This window comes from Microcaecilia unicolor, chromosome 1 (assembly GCF_901765095.1).
Source record: "Microcaecilia unicolor chromosome 1, aMicUni1.1, whole genome shotgun sequence".
Lineage (NCBI taxonomy): Eukaryota > Metazoa > Chordata > Amphibia > Gymnophiona > Siphonopidae > Microcaecilia > Microcaecilia unicolor.
This window is the reverse complement of record NC_044031.1, coordinates 625,306,667-625,328,715: the sequence shown is the minus strand read 5'-3', so window position 1 is coordinate 625,328,715 and position 22,049 is coordinate 625,306,667. Positions and strand designations below refer to the sequence as shown.

Below are 22,049 nucleotides of genomic sequence, written 5' to 3'. Positions count from 1 at the left end.
ATGCAAATGAGCTGCTTGCAATCTTTTCAAGCAGCTCAGTAGGAAAAATACATGCAGTACATGCAGAGCAGTCTCTCGATAAGTGTCCCTGTTCTGTGCATGTGCTAGGGCTGGTACCTTTCCTCTGCAGTACTTGCTGGCTCCACTGTCCCCCTATTTACTTACTCTTTCAGTGCTCTGGTGCTGATTCCACCTACCTCCTGCAGCTTACTTGCCTTCCCTCTGCCCTGATGATTTTGCTTTTGGGAATCTCCTCCTTGTTGAAAGCTCCCCCCAGCTGACATCATAGGTGCTTTTCCCAGCTGATTGTCTGTATGCTTGTTTCTCTACCCCCCCCCCCCCAAGCTGACATCAAAGGGGCTTTCCTCAGCTGATTGGCTTTCTACTTGTTTCTCCACCCCTAAGCCATTCTCTGCTCTCCCACACTGTTTGCTATTGAAAAAATCTTCTCCTTGCTGAAAGCCCCCCTCCCCCTAGCTGTTTCTCTGCCCCTCTAAAGCTGTTCTCTCTGCTCTCAGACAAGTTTTGTTATTAAAAAATTCAAGCAGGCTGCTCCTCCCACAAGTCTCCCTCTCACAATGACAGCTCTAGGCCTGACGAAAAAGTTTGCACGTTAAAGGTAGACGGTCCTTTCTGTGCATCATTCAGAAATGTCTGAGCATTGCTCCAAAAGCTCATTTTAATACTAATGAGTTCTTTGTAATACATTTGCATTGGATTATTGTTAGCTGCTACCTTGAATGGTAAAAACCATGCAGAACCCCATTATGTATTAGACAATGAATACAATGATCGCTAGACTGACTAGAACCAGTTTAAATCTGACGTTGCTAGCATGCTAAGTTTTCAGTATCAGCCCCTAAGATCTTACTAAGAGCTCGATGCACAAAGGCAGCTGTAAAATATATCTGACTCAGTAAAATTTAGTGAGTCACAAACAACGACCGATGCACAAAGGGGATCACATGCAAATGAGATGCATGGATCCCCCTTTATGCGTCGGTTGCTGTTTGCTACTCAAAGCTGTCAAATGCACTTGACACAGCAGTCAAATGCATTTGATAGCTTGCACACAAATCCTTGGTGGTCCAGTGGGACCCCCTCCTGACTCCCCCAACCCCACAATTCCCTAGTGGTCAAGTGGACCTTGTCTGCCCCCTTTGCCTCCTGACCACTCCCCAACACTGGTGGTCCAGTGAATCTGGGCCGCCCATACCCTAGAGATTTACCCTGGTGGACTAGTGACCCCCTGCCCTGCTCATACCTTTCAAAAGTTGGATGTAGGAGCAACACCACCTCCCTCGGGCTCTGCCTCTTCCAAAATGGCGGTGCCCCGCCCCTGCCCAATTAATTCTGGGATGCCCTGGGTGGGGCTAAGCATTTCGGAAGAGGCGGCACCCGAGGCAGGAGGGAGGAGGTGGTGTTCCTGCCTCCTTCTTTTGAAATGTACAGGGAGGGCAGTGGGTCAGGAGGTGCATGGGGGTTGGCCTGGCTCCACTGTACCACCAAGGAATTGTATCTGTGTGGGTGGGAGGTTGGAGTCAGGAGGCCCAGGTCCACTGGACCACAAGGGAATTGTGCAGCTGCCAGCTTGTGCTTTTCTCTTGTCCAACAGCTCTAGAGCTTATGGCAGCTCTGGAGCTGTGCGTCGCCTGGAACGCTCATTAGAATACTAATGAACTGATTGTAATACATTTGCATGGGGTTCTTGGTGGCTACTAATAGAGCCACAGAAAACCTCATTGTGCATTACTAGCTAAATAATGTTTGCTTTAGACTGACTACAAGCAATCTAAAGCAAACGCTCCCAGTTCAATAAGCTTTGTGCATCTGACCCTAGGCCTGGTTCTTGAGTACCCCCAGCTTTATTTTCAGGATATCTGTAATGAATATATAAAGGTTTTGTGTGCACTGCCTCTGTAAGATGCAGATCTCTTTCATATATTAATATGCTGAAAACCAGATTGGCTAGAGGGTTAAAATGCTAGCTGGAAGATTGCTGCCGTAGATCACTTCAGACCACCATGTGTTTTTTCTGTAGTTAGATGCTGAAGTTTAACCTTCTACAATATGTACTATGAGAAGAAAGATCCTTAATGTCAGTTGGTAGTAAATATCTCTGGCTTTCTCCCCACCCCTCCACAGGCATGCAGAGACTTCCTAATGCTAGCACAGACGCACAGCAAGAAGTGGCAGAAAACTCTTCAATATGAGCGTGACCAGCGCATTCGTCTGGAAGAAACTCTTGAACAGCTAGCCAAGCAGCACAACTACCTTGAACGGGCCTTCCGTGGTGCTACTGTGCTACCTGCTACTGCCTCTGGCACAGGAGGAGCCCAGAAAGGTAAGGAGACGCCATTTTCCTGCATCCCTGTGCTTCAGTAATGCAATTCCTGCATGTGAGCAGTCTGGTGGAGGTGCTCAGGGCTTCATAATACCCAGAAGTTCTGTACCATTTTCTTCAGCATCTCCTGTTTGCATAGGGAGACACCACAAATGATATGATCACGCCCATTCTGTATTTTGGTAGCAAAAGCTAGGACTGCAGGAGTTAAATTTAAACTGCTTTGATTGTACCACAGAAAGGCGGAATATCAAAACCATGCTCCCAGGTTAATAAGGTAGCACTTCAAAACATTTTATATAATAAGTAACACTTGAAGGCATTCAACACAGGACCCCCAACATTTTTTCAAATAACTCAAAAACATCTTACTGAAGCAGAAACTGCCTGAATTCAAGACATTTGAGTTCTTTATTTTTCACTAGGATGGAGCTCTCCAGCGCATCGAGCTCGCAAAACAGTTGGTCAGTTGTGGACGGCTATAACGCAACTTGACTTCCTGTTTCCGGCAAGGAAGGAAGGAAGGCGGGATGTAGAGGGAGAAAACGTTGTGTGTGACCATAGGGTACCGGAGAAGGAAAGCTGCGGGATTGCCAGTGGGAGACTTCTGGTATCAGTTGGATCGGAGGATCTGGCAGGGAGGAGTGACCTGACCAGGGTCAGGAGAACTGCTTGTGGCTGTTGACCATTCAGGTGATACCCCTGCTTGATAATCCTATTGGGCAAAACCTGAAGAAGCCTATAACAAGGCGAAACGATATGGGCCCCGTTGTTTATTCAATTTAAGACTTACTCAACCAGATGGGTTATTGCACTACTTCAGTGAAAGCTAAGTTTTGAAGTTTTCTCTGTCGTTTATCTATATTGTATTATCTAACAAATATTCAGCAAAAAGACTGATTGTTTTGATATACTTTCTAAAATGATTTTTTGTTCATAAGCAAACTAATATGGGTAAAACATAGCCCTATGAACGAGATAGGACCGCAGACCATACAATCTCTTGCAGATATTAAAGTCTTGCAGGTCAGACCTCGGTCAATCCTTGGTCTCTGAGGGCTTTACCTATATTCATTAAGAATTGCAAATCATTTTACTCTTTGGGTTTTATTTTTTTGCTGCTCTTTAGTATTGTGGTTCCTGATTTTGCCACAGCTTCTTTTTGAAAGTTAATAAGTGCAAAAGAGGCTTTGTTCAAGAAATACAAAAGAACGCAATGAGAGGATCATGGAAAAGATTATCGGATTAAACTCAAAGAAGCAAAGAGGAAACTACGGCTAGCGAAAGCACAAGTGGAAGAAAAAATGGCTAAAGATGTAAAGAGAGGTGACAAGACTTTTTCAGATATATTGGAGAAAGGAGAAAAGATAGGAATGGAATTGCAAGACTGAAAGATAATGAGTATGTGGAGAGTAATGAGGATAAAGCGAACATGGTAAACAATTACTTTGGTGTTCACGGAGGAAAATCCTGGAGAAGGACGTGGTTGACTGCTGAAGGAATATCTGGAAATGGAGTGTATACTGCGCCGATTATGGAAGAAAGAGTTTATAAACAGCTTGAGAATCTGAAGGTGGACAAAGCTATGGGGCCAGATGGGATACATCCTAGGATACTGAGGGAGCTCAGAGAGGTCCTAGCAGGACCTCTTAAAGTTTTTAATAGAACCCAACATGAATTCATGTTTTGCCCAACTGGCTGTTTCAAGGGAATTACCCCTTCAACTTTGCAATACTATATTGATGGAAGAATGGAATTCGTGTGGGATTCCTGATTTTGCCATGCTTCTTTTTGAAAGTGAATCTCTGCGGAGGATAAATTGAATTCTATTTGAATAATGATTTGATTTTTAAAAGGAAGGAGGCTTGGACAAGTTCCCGGAAGAAAAGTCCATAGTCAGCTACCGAGATGGACATGGGGGGAAGCCACTGCTTGTCCCAGGATTGGCAGCATGGAATGGTGCTACTAATTGGGTTTCTGTTAGGCACTTTCAACCTGGATTGGCCACTGCTGGAAGCAGGATATTGGGCCAGATGAACCATCGATCTGACCCAGCATGGCTATTCTTATGTTCTTATGCGACTGGTTCAGCCACCAGGTGAAAGTTTCTCAGCTGTTTCACCTGATAATCTCCATGTTACAGACTTGGAGCATGTGGAAGATTGTGTATATGTACTTTGTTCATTTGTGTTTGAATGTTTTCAGTATAGACCTATTTTGCTTATGGGGATGGAAATATGGCATTTTCTAGATGTTTGCAGAGACCCAGGAGCAGTGGCATACCAAGGGGGGGGGGGCGGTCCGCCCCGGGTGTCAGTGGGTGGGGGCTGCTCCATTGCTGACTGCAGTCAGCCCTCATCTCCTCTCCATCCTGTGCCTTTAAAAAAAATCTGAAAAGCAGCATGGCAGGCAGCACTTCGTGTCTGCCCTGCCTGCTTGTAAAAGAAAGCGCCGGCAAACCTCCTCGTCGACGTCACGACGTCGCGTCCGGTCTTCCCTCACTGGGTCCCGCCCTCGAGGGGGGTGGGACCCAGTGAAGGAATACCCGATGCAACGTCGACGAGGAGATTTGCCGCTTTCTTTTACAAGCAGGCAGGGCAGACACGAAGTGCTGCCTGCCATGCTGCTTTTCAGATTTTTTTTTAAAGCCCCGGATGGAGGCAGGAGACGAGGGCTGTCGTCGAAGGTGGTAGGTGGGTCGAGTTGGGGGGGGGGGCTTAGATGGGCGAGGAGGACTGGGGAGGAGGGTTTCAGATGGGAGAAGGGGACTGGAGAGGGGGGCCTCAGATGGGAGAAGGGGACGAGGGGAGGGGGGGGTCTCAGATGGGAGAAGAGGGGAGAAGGGGACTGGGCTGGGGAGAAGGGGGGTTGGGGGTCTTAGATGGGAGAAGGGGACGTGGGGAGGGGGGTCTCAGATGGGAGAAGAGGGGAGAAGGGGACTGGGCTGGGGAGAAGGGGGGTGGGGGTCTCAGATGGGAGAAGGGGACGTGGGGAGGGGGGTCTCAGATTGGAGAAGAGGGGAGAAGGGGACTGGGCTGGGGAGAAGGGGGTGGGGGTCTCAGATGGGAGAAGGGGATGTGGGGAGGGGGGTCTCGATGGGAGAAGGGGACTGGGGTGGAGAGGGGGTCTCAGATGGGAGAAGGGGACTGGGGTGGGGAGGGGGATCTCAGATGGGAGAAGAGGGGAGAAGGGGACGGGTGGGGAGAAGGGGGGGTGGGGAAGGGGCCATGTGAGAAAATGGGAGCCATACCTGGGGCAGGTGAGAAAATGGGTCTGGGGCTGAAAAGGGGTCCCTAATGCAAGGCATGTAGATGAAGGGGGCTGGAACTGGGGGCTGAAAAGGAGGGTAGGTGGGATAAGGGGGCTAGTACTGGAACTGGGGGCCGAAAAGGGGCAGGGGCTGAAGCTGAGGGGACTGGGGGCTGAAAAGGGGACAGGGAGAAGTGGCTGGGGCTGAAGCTCGGGACTGGTGAGAGAAAAGGGCTGGGGCTGAAACTGCGGACTGGTGGGATAGTGGGGCTGAAAAGGGGGGAGCAAGTGGGAGATGTGGGCTGGGGCTAGAACTAGGGGCAGGTGGGATAAGAGGGCTGGAACTGGGGACTGAAAAAAGGGGCAGAGAGAGAGAGGGGACAGATGATGGATGACTGGGGGGGAGAGGGAGGGCAGACCCTGGATGGATGGGGGGAGAGGGGAGGGCAGACCCTTAATGGATGGGGGGTGAGGGAGGGCAGACCTTGGATGGATGGGGGGGAGAGGGAGGGCAGAAAGTGAATGGAAGGGGGAGAGAGAGGGCAGACAGTGAATGGAAGGGTCAGGGAGAGAGGACATTGGATAGAGGGGACAGCAGAGAGGGCAGACACTGGATGGCAGAGAAAGAACGAAGACAGATGCTGGATGGAAGGAAGACAGTGAAAAGAAGATGAGGAAAGCAGAAACCAGAGACAACAAACTGTAAATAAAATATATATTTTTGTTTTTTTTTGCTTTAGGATAAAGTAGTATTGTAGCTGTGTTAATAAATGTTTATAATAGAACATGTAAATGAGGTAATCTTTTTATTGGACTAATTTTAATACATTTTGACTAACTTTCGGAGAACAAAACCCCCCTCCTCAGGTCAGGTTAGGACACTGTAACACACTATACTGTATTGACCTGAGGAAGAAGGTTTTGGCCTCTGACAATTAAATGTATTAGTCCAATAAAATGGTATTTTATTTTCTATATTTGTTTTATTTCTATTTGTTAATTTGTAAAGTAGTGATTGGTATTTGTTAGTTTTTTTCCAAATTTACATCTGCTGTCTTTATATTTTGCACAGTACTAGGGGACATTTTCTGTTTCTGTGGTGTTGCATTGTATGCAGAGTCTGGCATCGGGGTTCAGTTTAATTTTTGTCTAAATAGAAAGTTTATGATTACTTATTCTATAGTGGATTAGGGTGTATCTGTGTTTGTGAAAAAGACATGGCTTTCAGTTGGCATTGACTGTGCAGGATTGACGATCTGTACTATCTGTCTGGTTTCATTTTACAATAGGTGAATTGATGTTCTAGTGCTCACTGTAGTGTTTAAGATGCTTTCCTTTTCCTTGTGTGACTCGTAGAAATGACTGCTTATGGTATGGTAGAATTGCTCTATAGGTCCTGAGTGTTTTGTATTCTCGGTATGCCTAGTACTGGATTTTGGAGGGGGGTGTTAAAAAATGACCGGCCCCGGGTGTCAACTACCTAGGTACGCCACTGCCCAGGAGTGGTTTAAACAATTGCTGGCTCTCTGCGCTCAGTTTTACTTTTTGAGATTTACTTTTAAGTGTATGGTAAAGTTTCAAAGCTCCAGACCTTTCTAGGTAACACATTTCCTTTTTACTTGCTATTGTAATCGGATGGTTGACTTATCACTATATTACAGGCTATGAATAACGACATTCAAATGTAGCTTTTGCCTTAGGCTTTGATTTCTTTTTGTAAAATTTCCTCCAGTTTTTGCGGTCGCTCCTTTACTTGGAACTGAGTGGTGGAATATGTTGCTTGATTAAGAGATTTCTTGTAATTTGAGTTTGCTCTGCTTCTACATTGTTTTTTGTATCAAGTGTTTTTTTCCTTGATTATGTTAATAAATTTCTAAAAAAAAAAATATCAAGCAAGGAATTTAAAAAGTGGCTTTAGTATTTAATGTAGTATCAATAAATATATTAAAATCTTCAAGCACTAATAAATGCTGTAATCTAATCTTAAATGTAACATCTCAATCTCTGTTCAAATCAAGGGGGGAGGGGAGAATATAACTGATAGCACATCAACAGTATCCGTTCTACCTGCCTTCACAAACCACCACTTCTGCCTTTCCTCCCAATGAGCACATGGTGCCTTACACCTGAACCTTCACCAGGAGGCAGTCAAGTTTCAGTAATAAAAATAATTGAATTTTTCATTTTAGTTAGTTACTGGATGTTCTATTGTCTAGCACAGCGTCACAGCAGCACAGCAGCATTCGATCACAAAAGTACATTTAACATCACATGATAATATATGCCACTCAAACTATTTCAAGAAGGGAGTGGAGAAGTTCATTAGTATTCTGGCATTTGTGTTGTTTTGTTTTTCTTGGTACAGGTTTGTCACCTATTAATAGGACATTTGGGTGATTGGTGCAGATGTTTGATACAAAGTCCATGAAATCATCTTGGGCATTTGTCCAGTTTCATGGAGGGTGGTAGAATAATGTGTTGCATAGTTGGTCAGTTAGTGTTTTGTCGGTGTTTTACATGCCAGGATTTCGATTATTGAGGATGTATGTTTAGTGACAGGTTCTGCTGTGAAAGAAGATTTGTATATTCTTTGAGGACAAGCAGGCTGATTATTCTCACACATGGGTTGGCGATCCGCGCCGGCCTGGGAATCGACATAAAAACATAGCAAAAACAAAAAGATTTGCCAGAGCCTTCTGGTGTGTGTGCAGCACTGCGCAAGCGCGTACCTCAATTTTCTTTCTTCCGTGCGAGGAACGACAGCTTTTTCTGTGGTTCCTCTCATCGCACCCGGGAAAGAGCCTTCTTAATTTTTGAAGCGTGGTTTTTCACTTGTTTTGTTATTTTCATTCAGTTCTGTTAGGGAAAAACGTTTTTTTTTTTTTTTTTTTAATGTAAATTTTTTTTCCCTTAGTTTTGTTTGTCCCTTTTAAAATTTCCTTTCTTCTCGATAGCGGCCATCTTTTAGGCTGTGCAGTCGGGTCTCTCCCTTTTTCTGCCTTTTTTTTTCTCGGCACAGTCATGTCATTTGATTTCGCCGGTGCGGTTTTTCCTTCAGTTTGTTTATTTATTTGGATTTATTTACTGCCTTTTTGAAGGAATTCACTCAAGGCGGTGTCAGTGTCATCAAAGACTCCCAGCAGCTTCAAACGTTGTATTCGGTGCAACCAGACCATCTCAGGCACAGATACCCATTCCTGGTGTATCCAGTGCTTTGGGCCTGACCATAGCCCAGCTCGTGTCCTTTGTCTTCATGTGAAGAAAAGGACTCAATTGGCTCGAGAAGCCCAGAGAGAGAAACTTTTGGGGGCTCAGTCTGGTCTTTCAACGTCTGCATCGGAACCAAGATTGGCGGCATCGACATCGAGAGACGCAACGACGTCAGGAATGGAGGTAGGCATGGCTGCTGAGAGGCCAAGACACCCCGGGAGCAGTGAGGTATTGAGTGGGTCTCCACCTGCCTCGACGCCTCCTGCTATGCAGGCCCCCTGGGACTGCCTATTATCAGACCCGACCCTGATGCGACATGGGAATTCGACGTCATCCTCATCGGCACTGAGGAGCCTTGGTGAAGTGCATCAAGCGAAGACTAAGAAGCATCAACACCGTTCCCCCATGACACATGGTGCTGGGAGCTCCAGGGCGCCGAGGGATTCGGCACCTGAGAAGTGTTGGCGCTGGGAGGACCGCTCCCCCTCCATACAGGAGGAGCCGACGCGTCGGCCTTTCAGCAATCTGGTTCCTGCTCCCAACCCTAAGCAGACTGTGCCACCGACTGCTCCATCGGCCCCGCAGCCATCTCTGATGGCGGCTTTCGATGAGGGCATCCAGGCCCTGCTTCCAGAGCTTCTGGAAGGACTGCTGCATCAATCTGCTTCAGCATCGGGGGTGCTTGCGCCTGCCGTGCCATCTGCTTCAGCGGCGTCTGACCCTCCGCCTGTGGTGAGGTCCCCGAGTTTGGTGCCGCTTGTGGCTCCGGTTGCCACCTCGACATCGCCATCGGGACGGTAGGTCCTTGATGTTGAGACAGGCTCAGTCTAGTCTCTGAGGTCCTTGAGGGTAGTGCTTTCCGAAACTGAGGAGGAGCGCTCGTGGGAGTCAGAGGAAGACCCCAGGTACTTTTCCTCCGATGAGTCCTTTGGGATTCCCTCTGAACGTTCCCCTCCACCTGAATGGAGACTGTCTCCTCCTGAGAGCCTCTTTTTCATCGTTTGTGCGGGAAATGGCTGAGGCCATTCCATTCCTTGCAGAAGTGGAGGATGAGCCCAGGGCTGAGGTTCTCGAGGTCCTGAACTATATCTCTCCACCTAAGGAGGCAGTAACGGTTTCTTTGCATAAGGTACTCGGGGAAGTCCTTAGCGAAACTGGTTGTTCATTCTGTCTGGCTCCGTAATCCCCAAGAAGGCTGATTCCCAGTATTGGATCCACGGTGAACCTGGGTTGATGAGGTCTCAGTTACCCCATAACTCCGTGATGGTGGACTCCGCCCTCAAAAGAGCCAAGAGTACTAGAAATTATGCCTCAGCGCCCCAAGGTAGAGAAGCTAGAACCTTGGATTCCTTTGGGAGAAAGACTTATCAGGCTGCTATGCTCACTGCCCGTATCCAATCTTACCAGCTCTTCACGATACATTCACTTGTGGAACTCGGTGAGGCAGCTGTCTAGTTTGTTCGATCCCCTTCCTCTGGAGCAGGCCAAACCTTTTCGCCAGGTGGTCAGGCGGCAGAAGACGTGTTGTAAATTCCTGGCCAGGGGCACTTACGACACTTTTGATATGGCATCCAGAATCTCTGCTCAAGGTATAGCGATGCGCAGACTCTCTCATGACTGCGTGTCTCTGACCTAGACCATTCGGTCCAGCAGAGGATGGCGAATGTACCTCACCGGGGGGATAACCTTTTCGGAGAGAAGGTAGAAGACCTGGTCGATCAGATCAAGAAGCACACAGATGCTATGGCTTTTCTCTCCTTCCGGGCGCCTTCTGCTATATCCTCCTTATCTAGTAGGTTTTTTGGGGGGTTTCGGAGTGCTCCCTATTCCTATGCTAGGCGTAGGTACACTCCGGTGTCCCACCAGCCTACTTTCCCTACACTCCTCCCCGGGAACTTCATTCATTGGATTTAGCCAAATCTCCCTTATCTGTGCCTTTCTTCTCCACTGTCAACTCCAGACTCCGTTCCTTTTTATCTTGCTGCACCATAGACTTTGAGTCAGGGCATCAAGCTCCGTCTCTGGCTTTATTCAAATCTAGGCTAAAAGCCCATCTTTTTGAGGCTACTCTTCTGTTCACTTGTTCAGTACCCATGTCTGTTTTATTATTTCCCACCATAAGTAATTTCCTAATCCTTTATTTTTCTTGTTTGGATTAGATTGTAAATTCTGTCGAGCAGGGACTGTTTCATACATGTTTAGTATACACAGTGGTGTGCTGGTACATTTTTAACAACAAGCTCTCTCCCCGATCCACCTCGGCGCCCCCCCCATCCACCTCTGCGCCCCCCCCCCCCCCAAAATTGCAGAGCTGGCTATAGCCGGGGGGGGGGGGGGGGGGCAATGCATTACTCTCTCCAGGAAAAAAAAATTAAATGATCCCAGGTTCCAATCTAATTCATGTTTAATATGGGATAAAATGCCATAAATAAGTAAATAAATATAAACTTTTAACGTTCAGCACCTGATTCTCAAAGTGGACATATTCCAAACACTATAATGAAAATAAAATTATTTTTTTCTACCTTTGTTGTCTGGTGACTTTGTTTCTCTGATCATGCTGGCCCAGTATCTGATTCTGCTGCTCTCTATCTGTTCCCTTGACTCCGTTTCCAGGGTTTCCTTTCCATTTATTTCTTTTCTTTCCTCCTTTCTTCTTTATTTCTGGTCCTCCGCAGACTTGACTGTACAGTGGATCCAGCTACTGCCTATTTTCTCCATCCATGTGCAGTTTCTCTCCTCACTTCCTTTTCCCTCATCTAATCTGCTTCCTCTTATCTTCCCTCCATGTCCAGCATTTCTCCTCTCTCCCCTCCATCCATGTCCAGAATTTCTCTTGCCCTTCCCTCCATCCATGTCCTGAAACTCTCCTCTCTCCCCTGCCCCCCTCTTATTCATGCCCAGTAATTCTCTTCTCCCCCTGCCCTCCATGCCCAGCAATTCTCTTCTCTCCCCTGCCCCCCTCTATCCATTCATGCCCAGCAATTCTCTTCTCTCCCCTGCCCTCCATGCCCAGCAATTCTCTTCTCCCCTGCCCCCCTCTACCCATCCATACCCAGCGATTCTCCGTTGCCCCCATCTTCCCCTCCCGCTCCCATTCATGTCCAACGATTCCCCGTTGCCCCCATCCTCCCTTCCCGCTACCATCCATACTACTACTACTACTTATCATTTCTATAGCGCTACTAGAGGTACACAGCGCTGTACACTTGAACATGAAGAGACAGTCCCTGCTCGACAGAGCTTACAATCTAATTAGGACATACAAACAGGCCAAACAAGAGATAAGGGAATATTAAAGTGAGGATGATAAAATAAGGGTTCTGAACAAGTGAACAAGGGTTAGGAGTTAAAAGCAGCATAAAAAGGTGGGCTTTTAGCTTAGATTTGAAGACGGTCAAGGCTTGGTGAAGTAATAAAATAAATTCTGGAGAGAGAGGCTCCTAAGAAGCCACAGGAGCAGCAGCACCAGGCATGGCAAAAAAATCACTGGTGGCCTGTGATGGTAAAGAAACACCTAAAGTTTGAACTGAAGGAGCTGAATTGTGCTGAGGTAAAAACAGCTGCAAGCATTGGAGAATGAACCACGTGGCCTCAAATGTCCTGTGCGGGAAGTCTAGGCTTCTGTTAGCCCCGAGACCTCTTCAGGCAGAATTAAGCTGGAACAACCCACCTGACAGTGGCCTGACCTGCTCTTCACTTCCCATAGTGAGAGCACTTAACAGCTTCTACTGCCATGAGAAATGAAGTGAAATCAAAACTGCAAGTGAAACCCGAAGATTAATACAAATTTAAAGCTATACTCAAACAAATGACAAACAGGATTTCTCTGCAAAGACCAATGCTATCAGTTTACCCAAACAAACCCTACAAACTGGTGCCACAGCAGTAAAATTACCTGCATCCATCCTTTTTTATTACCTCCATTGAAGCGCCGCGTTACCCTGCTGCCTGTCTCTAGCCTTCCGTGTTTGCTTCGTGATGAGTTCGTTCCCTCAGTCCCGCCTTCTCAGAAAAGGAAATGACGTCAGAAGGCGGGACTAAGGGAACAAACTGATCACGAAGCAAACAGGGAAGGCTAGAGACGGGCAGCAGGGCTTTAAATAACGCAGCGCTTCAATGGAGGTAATAAAAAAAGATGGATGGGAGCGGGAGGGGAGGATGGGGACAACGGAGACTCGCTGGACATGGATGGGAGCGGGAGGGGAGGTAAGCATGGCCTGTGGTGGCGCCCTCCTGCCATGCTTACCTCGTTCACTGGAGCCGGCTCGTCCTGGAGAACAACCGGCTCGCAAGATCTTGCAAAATTTAACAAGTGGCTCTTGCGAGCCAGTGCGAGCCGGCTCCTGCACATCACTGAGTATACAGCACTGCGTACGTCTAGTTGTGCTATAGAAATATGTAGTAGTAGTAGTGCCTGAGAGGCACTCTTCTCTGTTCCTCTCTCCTCCCCCTTTTAGAGATGGCTTCCATTATGTCTGAGGAACTTTCTCTTCGGGAGCCTCTGGAGAAAGATGATCCCAAAATTTTGAGACTGTTTCAAAAAGAAGAACCCGAGTACTCTGATCTCAGAAGCTTTGGCAGTGCTTTTATTGAAGATCCTTCTGTGCCAGCCTTGTGGAGTCAGGGATCTTCTGTTATGAAGGGCCTTAGGGACTCCTCTAAGTCTTTCCCTATGCACCCAGCTATACAGAATCTTATTGTCAGCTGAGTGGCTAACTCCAGATATAGGGCTTAAAGTGGGAAGAGACATGGCTCGTTTGTATCCCCTGTTGCCTCAGGCGAAGGAAAAGTTCCAGTTGCTCAGTGTAGATTCTCTTGTGACGGTAGTCACAAAGAAGACTATCAAAGTTTTCAGGATAGGAAACTAGAGCACAGTCTGAAGCAGTCCTTTGAGGTGGCCTCCCTGGGCCTTCAAGGAAAAATCTGCAGCTCCTTTGTGGCGAGAGCATGCTTGAAGTGGCAGACCCATCAGTCTGCCCATTTGGAGGCTGGGCTGGCTTTATTTAGTAGACGCAATTTATGACACACTCATGCCTTGGCTAGGGGTTTGTCCTTTGTGGTTGTAGCTCGGAGGCATCTGTGGTTGCGGCATTGGGTGGTGGATGCAGTATTCAAATCTTGGCTGGTGAGGCTCCCTTTTAAGGACAAATACCTCTTTGGTGAGGACCTGAGTAACTTGTGAAGTAGCTAGATGGGAGCAAACCAGTGCTTCGTAGAGGATAAGCTGAAGGGTTCAGCTCACTCTGTGATGGGGTCCTCCCATTCCAGAATTAGATGCTACAAGCCTGGCCATGAGCAGTTTGGTAAAAGATCTTGTTTCCAAAGTAGGCTGTCTTCCTTTTGTTCAAACAAGAAGTCTGCTTCCCGGTAGATCCACCAGTGCCTCCTGTAACATTCCTCTCCTCTCCCAGTGGGAGGTCGTTTTCAGGACTTTGTAGAGGTGTGGGCCTTGATCACATCATACCAGTGGGTTTTGAAAATACTCGGAGATTGCTACAAACTAGAGTTCTCCCACCCAGTCATACCTCTAAAGATGTCAAGGAATCAGTGACTTAGGCAGCTGTGGATTCTTTACTCATCTTGGATGCAGTCATTCCTGTCCCTTTGAACCTTTTCCGGAGACAGGCGGTAGAACTAGAGGACATGAATTGAGGTTGAAGGGGGGCAGACTCAGGACTAATGTCAGGAAGTATTTTTTCACTTAGAGGGTGGTGGGTATGTGGAATGCCCTCCTGCGGGAGGTGGTGGAGATGAAAACGGTAATGGAATTCAAACATGGGTGGGATAAACACAAAGGAATCCTGTTTAGAAGGAATAGTTCCGTGGAATCGTAGCAGAGATTGGGTGACGCCGCCGATAATTGGGAAACAAAATGGGAGCTGGGCAGATTTCTATGGTCTACGCCCTGTTTGTGACTGAATAGATAGGGATGGGCCGGAGTGTAAATTTTAAGGGACTTCGATGTTAGCTTCAGAACTCTGGAATACATAATCACATACCATGTAAAATTAGTTTATCTTGTTGGGCAGACTGGATGGACCGTACAGGTCTTTATCTGCCGTCATTTACTATGTTACTATGTTTTGAGGAACGGGGGACAGGTAAGGTACTCTATTTAATTTTATCATGGCAAAAAAGAAGGACACCTTTCAGCTGATGTTGGACAACAAGGGCCTAAATTGCTGCCTTTGAGTCTCACACTTTCACGTGGATACCCTATGCTCCGTAATAACTTCTGTACAACCAGGGGAATTCCTTACAGCTCTGGACCTAAAGAAAACTTATTTTCTTATCCCTGTTTGACTTCCTCATCAGCAGTTGATGAGGTTTGTGGTTCTGGAACATCATTTCCAGTTGAAGGCTATTCCTTTCAGCTTGACCACAGCCTTGAGGATGTTTTCCAAAATAAGGGTGGTGGTGGCAGCCTGTCTGCATTGTTGAGGAATAAGAGTCACCTGTACCTAGATGACTGGATCATTCAAGCCTTGTTCTTCTCAGACAGCAAAACTTCAACTTCTACTGTTGTTCAACTTCTTTAGTTTTTAGGTTGGGTGATCAGTTTCAAGAAGAGCACCTAGTTCCCTCTCAGTTCTTAGAATATCTGGGAGTACTCTTTGATATAAAAAGGGAAAAGATCTTCCTCACCGAGCGCAGGCAGGAGAAGCTGCTCCATCAGGTGCAGATGTTTCTTTAACAGAGCAAGCCTCGGGACGTGGGACTATGTCCAGGTGTTGGAGTCCATGACAGCTGCAGTGGAAGTGGTACCATGGGTGCGGGCTCACATGTGCCGCGTTCAGCATTCCCTCCTTAGCCACTGGTCTTCAGTCTCACAAGACTACATGGTTCGCCTCCTGTGGACAATGAATTCTAATTGGACTCAATTCTGTGGACTCAAATTCTAATTGGTTGCATATAGTGTTGTACAGTGATATATTGTGTAGTTATGGTCTATGTTAAAGCTGATATTTCAAAGAGGTAGCTGTTCTCTACTCTGATAGCCATATGGAGTGAGTTCCATAATGTGGTCCCTCCTACAGAGAAGAGCGAGTTAAAGATCTTCTGAGATTGGATTCCTTTGTGGAACGGAGGGGCTAGGATCATTTGTTCTTTTAGTCTGTTGGAGTGAACGATGCAAATAGATGAAATGTTTATCAGGAGTGCACAGGTAGGACTGGGTTGAAAACCCTTGCAATATAGGGTAGATATGCGGCTTGATCAGAAGCCATGTTTGGGGCTTCAGTTTTGCAGGTAGTGGTGCTACCCTGAGTAGGATCTAATTTGGGACATCCCACAAATTCTGGAATAGTGGGAAGGATGCTATGGAAGGAAAGTTATTTTCTTTCCATTAATCCTTCACACTATTCCAGAAGCCTGCCCAGTGATTCTGTCTCAGCTGATTTTAGGGGGTCTTGCCTTTATTCCTGCACTGCCTGATTTCACTCCTTTCTTCGCTGTTGAAAGGAAGGGAGCAACAGTTTCTGCAGTTATTTCTCAGTATACGTGTTTTAAAAAAAAAGGGGGGGGTGAAGTTTTTGGTTTACAGTTGTTGCTTGAGTCTTGCTATTTTGCATTCACACTGCTGGTCTGTGTAGATAGTGAAGGACTGTGCTACCTCACTAAGGTTATATGTTACAGCTCTCGTCTGTGTTCTCTATCTCCACCTGCTGATCAATGGACTTGACTATTCCCACAAGTTCTGGAATAGTGTGAAGGACCAATGGAAAGAAAACTATCAGATAAGACCTAATTTCTTCTTTGCAACCTCACTATTGGGATGGCCTAACTTCCATGTTTTGGTGATATCCTTCAAAGATGCCTTTTTCTGAAACATGTGTCTTTAAAGCCACTGTCAGCTTTCTCCCAGGTTCTAGATAAAAAGCTGCTCTATTTTCTTTTTAAATGTTGATGGCAGCAGCCTGGTTGCACCCCTGGGTAAGGTAGAGCCCATCTTTGCAGAATAGGTTCCCTCTTTCCCAGAGTGTTGCCCAGTTCCTAACAAATCTAAATCCTTGCACTGTTGTCTCATCCATTCATTGAGAGTCTTTCTCTTGGGTCCTGCATGAGAAATAGGCAGGCAACACTTCTGAGAGAGCTATTCTGGAGGTTCTGGATTTCAGCTTTCTACTAAAAGACTAAATGTGGCTTCCAGTACCTGTCTCGCTCACTTTCCTATGGCATTGTTATCCATGTGCACCAGGACAGCTGGCTCCTCGGCACTGCCCAAAATCTTACCTAGGTGATGCATGAGGTCTGCTACCTTTGCACCAGGCAGGCAAGTTACAAGTTACCCTCATGTCCACCAACCACTCTGCTATCTACATGCCTAATACCTAAACCTTCACTTCCCAAGATGTAAAGGTCTCAAATACAAATCAACATACATGTCCAGTTTTTCCTACATTTGTACACAACTATGGAATCTGTTACCAAAAGCCCTGAAAAACACGAACAACCACCTAAACTTTTGAAAAAGCCTAAAAACTCACCTGTTTAAAAAGGCATACCCCATCGATCCAGCATAAACGCCCGATCTCTGCAACACAATATAAAGCATGATATGGACATAACACAAACCTTCCGTTTCATGATCCCCTAGTGTGGTTGCACCACACTGGCTTTATCTAACTATTTAACCACAACTTCACCTTGCATTTGTTTACACTGGAGTCTGAAATCACTTCTCCGGAACTATGTAAATCACATTGAGCCTACAAATAGGTGGGAAAATGTGGGATACAAATGTAACAAATAAGTAAATAATGATCGAATCACTGTCTATAACAGCTGTCCTAACCCTTCCCTCCTGGGCACATGCCTTTGGAGACTCATCCTCAGTGTGTGAGAGTATTAAGGACAGGTTCTGGGTACAGGATCACTTCTTGACACATCAAGGTGAAACTGTCCTTTCAGATGATTTTTCTCTTCTGTGACAGTACACAGACTGCCAGACTGGAGCTGGGACCTCCCTTCTATGTCCCTAAAGGTCTTCTGTCTGTGTGTTTCAGCTTCTCCAAGTCTGCAGCTCTGGCCTCCAGGGGTTGGGCTCATTACCCGAGTACTAGCGGCTCTTTGCACCGAGTACACACACATGACCTCTCACCAACTGGGAGATAATCATACCTGTAAAACTCAATGAAAAAGACGGATAGCCCCCCATCTTGTTGCTGGACTACTACCTGCATCTTCATAGTGGTGGGCTGTTAATTAAGTTTACAAAGGAAGTGAGGGATATAAAGTAAAATAAAGCCCCGAAGCTCCTTAGTATTATCTCAGCAACCTAAAAAGATAATTCTAAGAGCTAGTTACTAGTTAGTGTAGGTTTCCCCAGTTAAAACTTCTGTACTCCTAATTTGGTGAAAAGCCTATAAAACAAAGAATAAGACTGGGGTGGATGGGAAGGACTGTAACACTAAACAGTGACTAATAACTTCTCAGTTAGGCTCTAACAGCTTTAAACAGTGACTTTAACTACTAAACTATACTTTAAACTGTTTTTGTTATATAAGCAGAGTAATATAAAATATATATTGAAGTTACCTATTTTCAGTGCTTTTTTTGTAGAAAAAAAGGTGCCGGTACTCGTTGTGGGCGGGGTCACCACATATGGCTCCACCCCTATGATAGCCACACCCACATTGGCCACACCCCTTATAGCAGCCATGGCGCATATAAACAGACATCATTGAAAATATACTAGTATAGGAGAAAAAAATAACATGATTTTTTTCATTATAAATAATTTCTGTAAGCTGCTACAGCTCCAGTATACCCAGTGCAAAATAAGACAACAGATGTAAACACTAAATGAAAATAAATGATTTTTTCTACCTTTGTTGTCTGGTGACTTTGTTTTTCTATCCATATTGGTCCCAGCCTCTGATTCTGCTGCTCTCTATCTGTTCTCTTAACTCCATTTCTAGAGCTTCCTTTCCATTTATTTCTTTCCTTTCCTCTTCTTCATTTCTTGCCCTATACCCATAAGTAAAAGCTGGATCCTCCTCTGCGGAATTGACTGGAGGAGGTACAACATGGATCCAGCTTTTGCCTATTTTCTCCATCCAAGTGCAGTTTTTCTCCTCTCTTTCCTTTCCCTCATCTCCATCCATGTGCATCTTCTTTTTTTCTTTCCTCTGCTCCATCCATGTCCAGCATTTCTCCTCTCTCTTCCCTCCCCTGTATCCAAATAAATAAATAATTCGCTCTCCCCTCTCCTCCATCCAAGTGCATTTCTCCTCTCTCCCCGCCAACCCCTCCATCCATCCATGTCCAGCAATTCTCCTCTATCTCCTGCTCTCCTCTCCATCCATGTCCAGCATGTCTCCTCTCTTCCCTGCTCTCCCCTCCCATATCCAGCGATTCTCCTCTGTCCTCCCCTGCCATCCATGACCAGCCATTCTTCTCTGCCCCCTGTCCTCCCCTGCCATCCGTGACCAGCCATTCTTCTGTGCTCCGTCCTCCCCTGCCATCCGTGACCAGCCATTCTTCTGTGCTCCGTCCTCCCCTGCCATCCGTGACCAGCCATTCTTCTGTGCTCCGTCCTCCCCTGCCATCCGTGACCAGCTATTCTTTTCTGCCCCCTGTCCTCCCCTGCCATCCGTGACCAACCATTCTTCTGTGCTCCGTCCTCCCCTGCCATCCGCGACCCATTCTTCTCTGCCCCCTGTCCTCCCCTGCCATCTGTGACCAGCCATTCTTCTCTGCTCCGTCCTCCCCTGCCATCCGTGACCAGCTATTCTTCTCTGCTCCGTCCTCCCCTGCCATCCGTGACCAGCTATTCTTCTCTGCCCCCTGTCCTCCCCTGCCATCTGTGACCAGCCATTTTTCTCTGCTCCATCCTCCCCTGCCATCCGCGACCCATTCTTCTCTGCCCCCTGTCCTCCCCTGCCATCCATGTCCACTGATTATCCTCTCTCTCCCCTCCCCTCTCCTTCATGTCCAGCAATTTTCTCTTCCCTGCCCTCCCCTTCTTCTCCAGCCCCAGCATCAGACCCTCAGCCCCAAACCTCAGCGTCTGTCCTTGGTCCCTTTTTCTCCCAGCCACAGAGTCAGACTCTTCTCCCTAAATCAGCTCCCTTCTCCCAGCCCCAGCAAAATACCCTTCTCTCTCCTCAACCCCTAGCGCCCAGCATGTGCCCTGTTCTCCCATCCCCAGGGTCTGCCATTCATCCAACCCCCACATCAGACCTTCTCCCCACCCGACGTCGAGATCCAGCGCCCCTGCCCCAGCTGCCCGCCCTCTGTGCTTCCCGACAGCCCTGCTTTCCGGTCCAAACCCCCCCCCCCCCCCCCCCCGCGACGCGTTTCAATCTTTTATTTATTTTTTTTACTTGCAGTCACAGCGCGGCGTTGTTGAGAGGACCAGGCTCGCCTCCTCATGCTTTCCTTCCCTTCGCTGTTCCGATTCGCTGCCTCTCAGTGTCCCGCCTTCCTGTGACGTGTTTCCTGTTTCCGCGAAGGCGGGACACTGAGAGGCAGCGAATCGGAACAGCGAAGGGAAGGAAAGCATGAGGAGGCGAGCCTGGTCCTCTCAACAACGCCGGCGCTGTGACTGCAAGTAAAAAAAATAAATAAAAGTTTGAAACGCGTCGCGGGGGGGGGGGGGGGAGGTTTGGATCGGAAAGCAGGGCTATCGGGAAGCAAAGAGGGCGGGCAGCTGGGGCAGGGGCGCTGGATCTCGACGGGCGGCAGGAACGCAACTCAGGAACCCTAGGGAAAAAAGGTGCCGGTACGCCGTACCGGCGCGTACCGGCACAAAAAAAGCACTGCCTATTTTATAAATTTCCCAATGTAGCGTTCCTCCCAGCAGCATCAGATACTGTCACAGCACTTCTTCCAGGATAAATTTAAATGTCTCTATCATATCCTGCCTACCACTTTCCTTCCAAAAGCATTCATATTGAGATCTTTGTCCCCATTCTCTTTATGACGTCCATTTGACCATTTTAGTAGCCCCCCTCTGGACCAGCTGTTTATATCTTTTTGAAGGTGCAATCTAGACAATTGAATACTGTACTTTAAATGGATCTCACTAGAGACTTATACAGAGGCAGTATCGCATCTTTTTTCCTGCTGGCCATTCTTCCCCTATATACCTAAATATCCTTCTGAGTCACTTTTTCTACCTGTTCAACCACCTTAAGGTCATCTGATATGATCATCCCTGAATTCCGCTGTTCATCCCCTATATTGTATCACTCCCTCAGGTTTTTTTCATCCCAAATGCATGACCCTGCATTTTTTAGCATTGTCTTAGCTGCCAAATTCTAGACCACTCTTTGAGCTTTTATCCCTCTTCATACTATATACCATAGGTTCTCAACCAAGTCCTAGGAGCGCATCCAGCTAGTCAGGTTTTCAGGATATCCACCATGGATATGCTTGAGGTAAATTTGCATGCATGCATTGTAGGTAAATTTATCTCATACATATTCATTAATGATATCCTGAAAATCTGACTTGCTGGATGTGCCTCGAGGACTGGGTTGAGAAGCACTGGTGTATATAGCATGAAGAGGGATAAAAACTCAGAGTGGTCTAGAATTTGACAGCTAAGACGTAATGCTAAAAAGTACAGGGTCATGCATTTGGGATGAAAAAACCCCCAAAACATCAGAGGTGTGTCTACCCTATTTCAGATCTTGGTTTCATCCACAGTGGTAAAACTTTCCAGATAGCTCTTTTGCAATATCGTTCACAAAAATGTGATGAAGGACCAATTCCTATGGCGCACCACTGGTAGCATCACATTATTCCAAGTGAACTCCTTTTACCATAACCCTTTTGACGCCTTCCACTCAGCTAGTTTCTAACACAGTCAGTCAATTTAGGGTCCATGCGGAGGTCACGCAGTTTATTTATGTCACCTGTGCTGAACCTTGTGAGAGCCTTTGCTGAACTCTTAAGTACACCACATCTAGCACTCTCTCTCGATCCAACTGTCTATTTACCCAGTCAAAGAAATTAATAAGATTCATCTGACAAGACCTGCCTCCAGAAAAACCATGTTGCCTGACACAGTACCGGAAATGCAAACGTTTAACAGCACTGTAAGACAATCGTATAGCAGAAATATGATGTATGTCAGCAGAATACATATCCTATATAATAATTCTTACCTCCAACATTCTGAGGCTGCCTGGAACCATTGTTTCTGTTGGAGATGGTGTCCCTCATGTAGTAGATAATAGTGACATCACACAACCCACACCAGATTGGCCAGTAGAAGGGAGAGGGGTGGAACCAC

The 22,049-nt window shown here is 46.7% G+C and overlaps 1 protein-coding gene across 1 annotated transcript in view; it reads left to right on the top strand.

The window, feature by feature from the left end:
• The window catches only part of LOC115481419 (oxysterol-binding protein 1-like), a 194,445-nt gene that overhangs the window by 52,316 nt on the left and 120,080 nt on the right, over positions 1-22,049 (top strand). Inside the window, 1 exon segment of the mRNA XM_030220510.1 lies at positions 2,146-2,344. Coding sequence (XP_030076370.1) covers positions 2,146-2,344 — 199 coding nt within the window.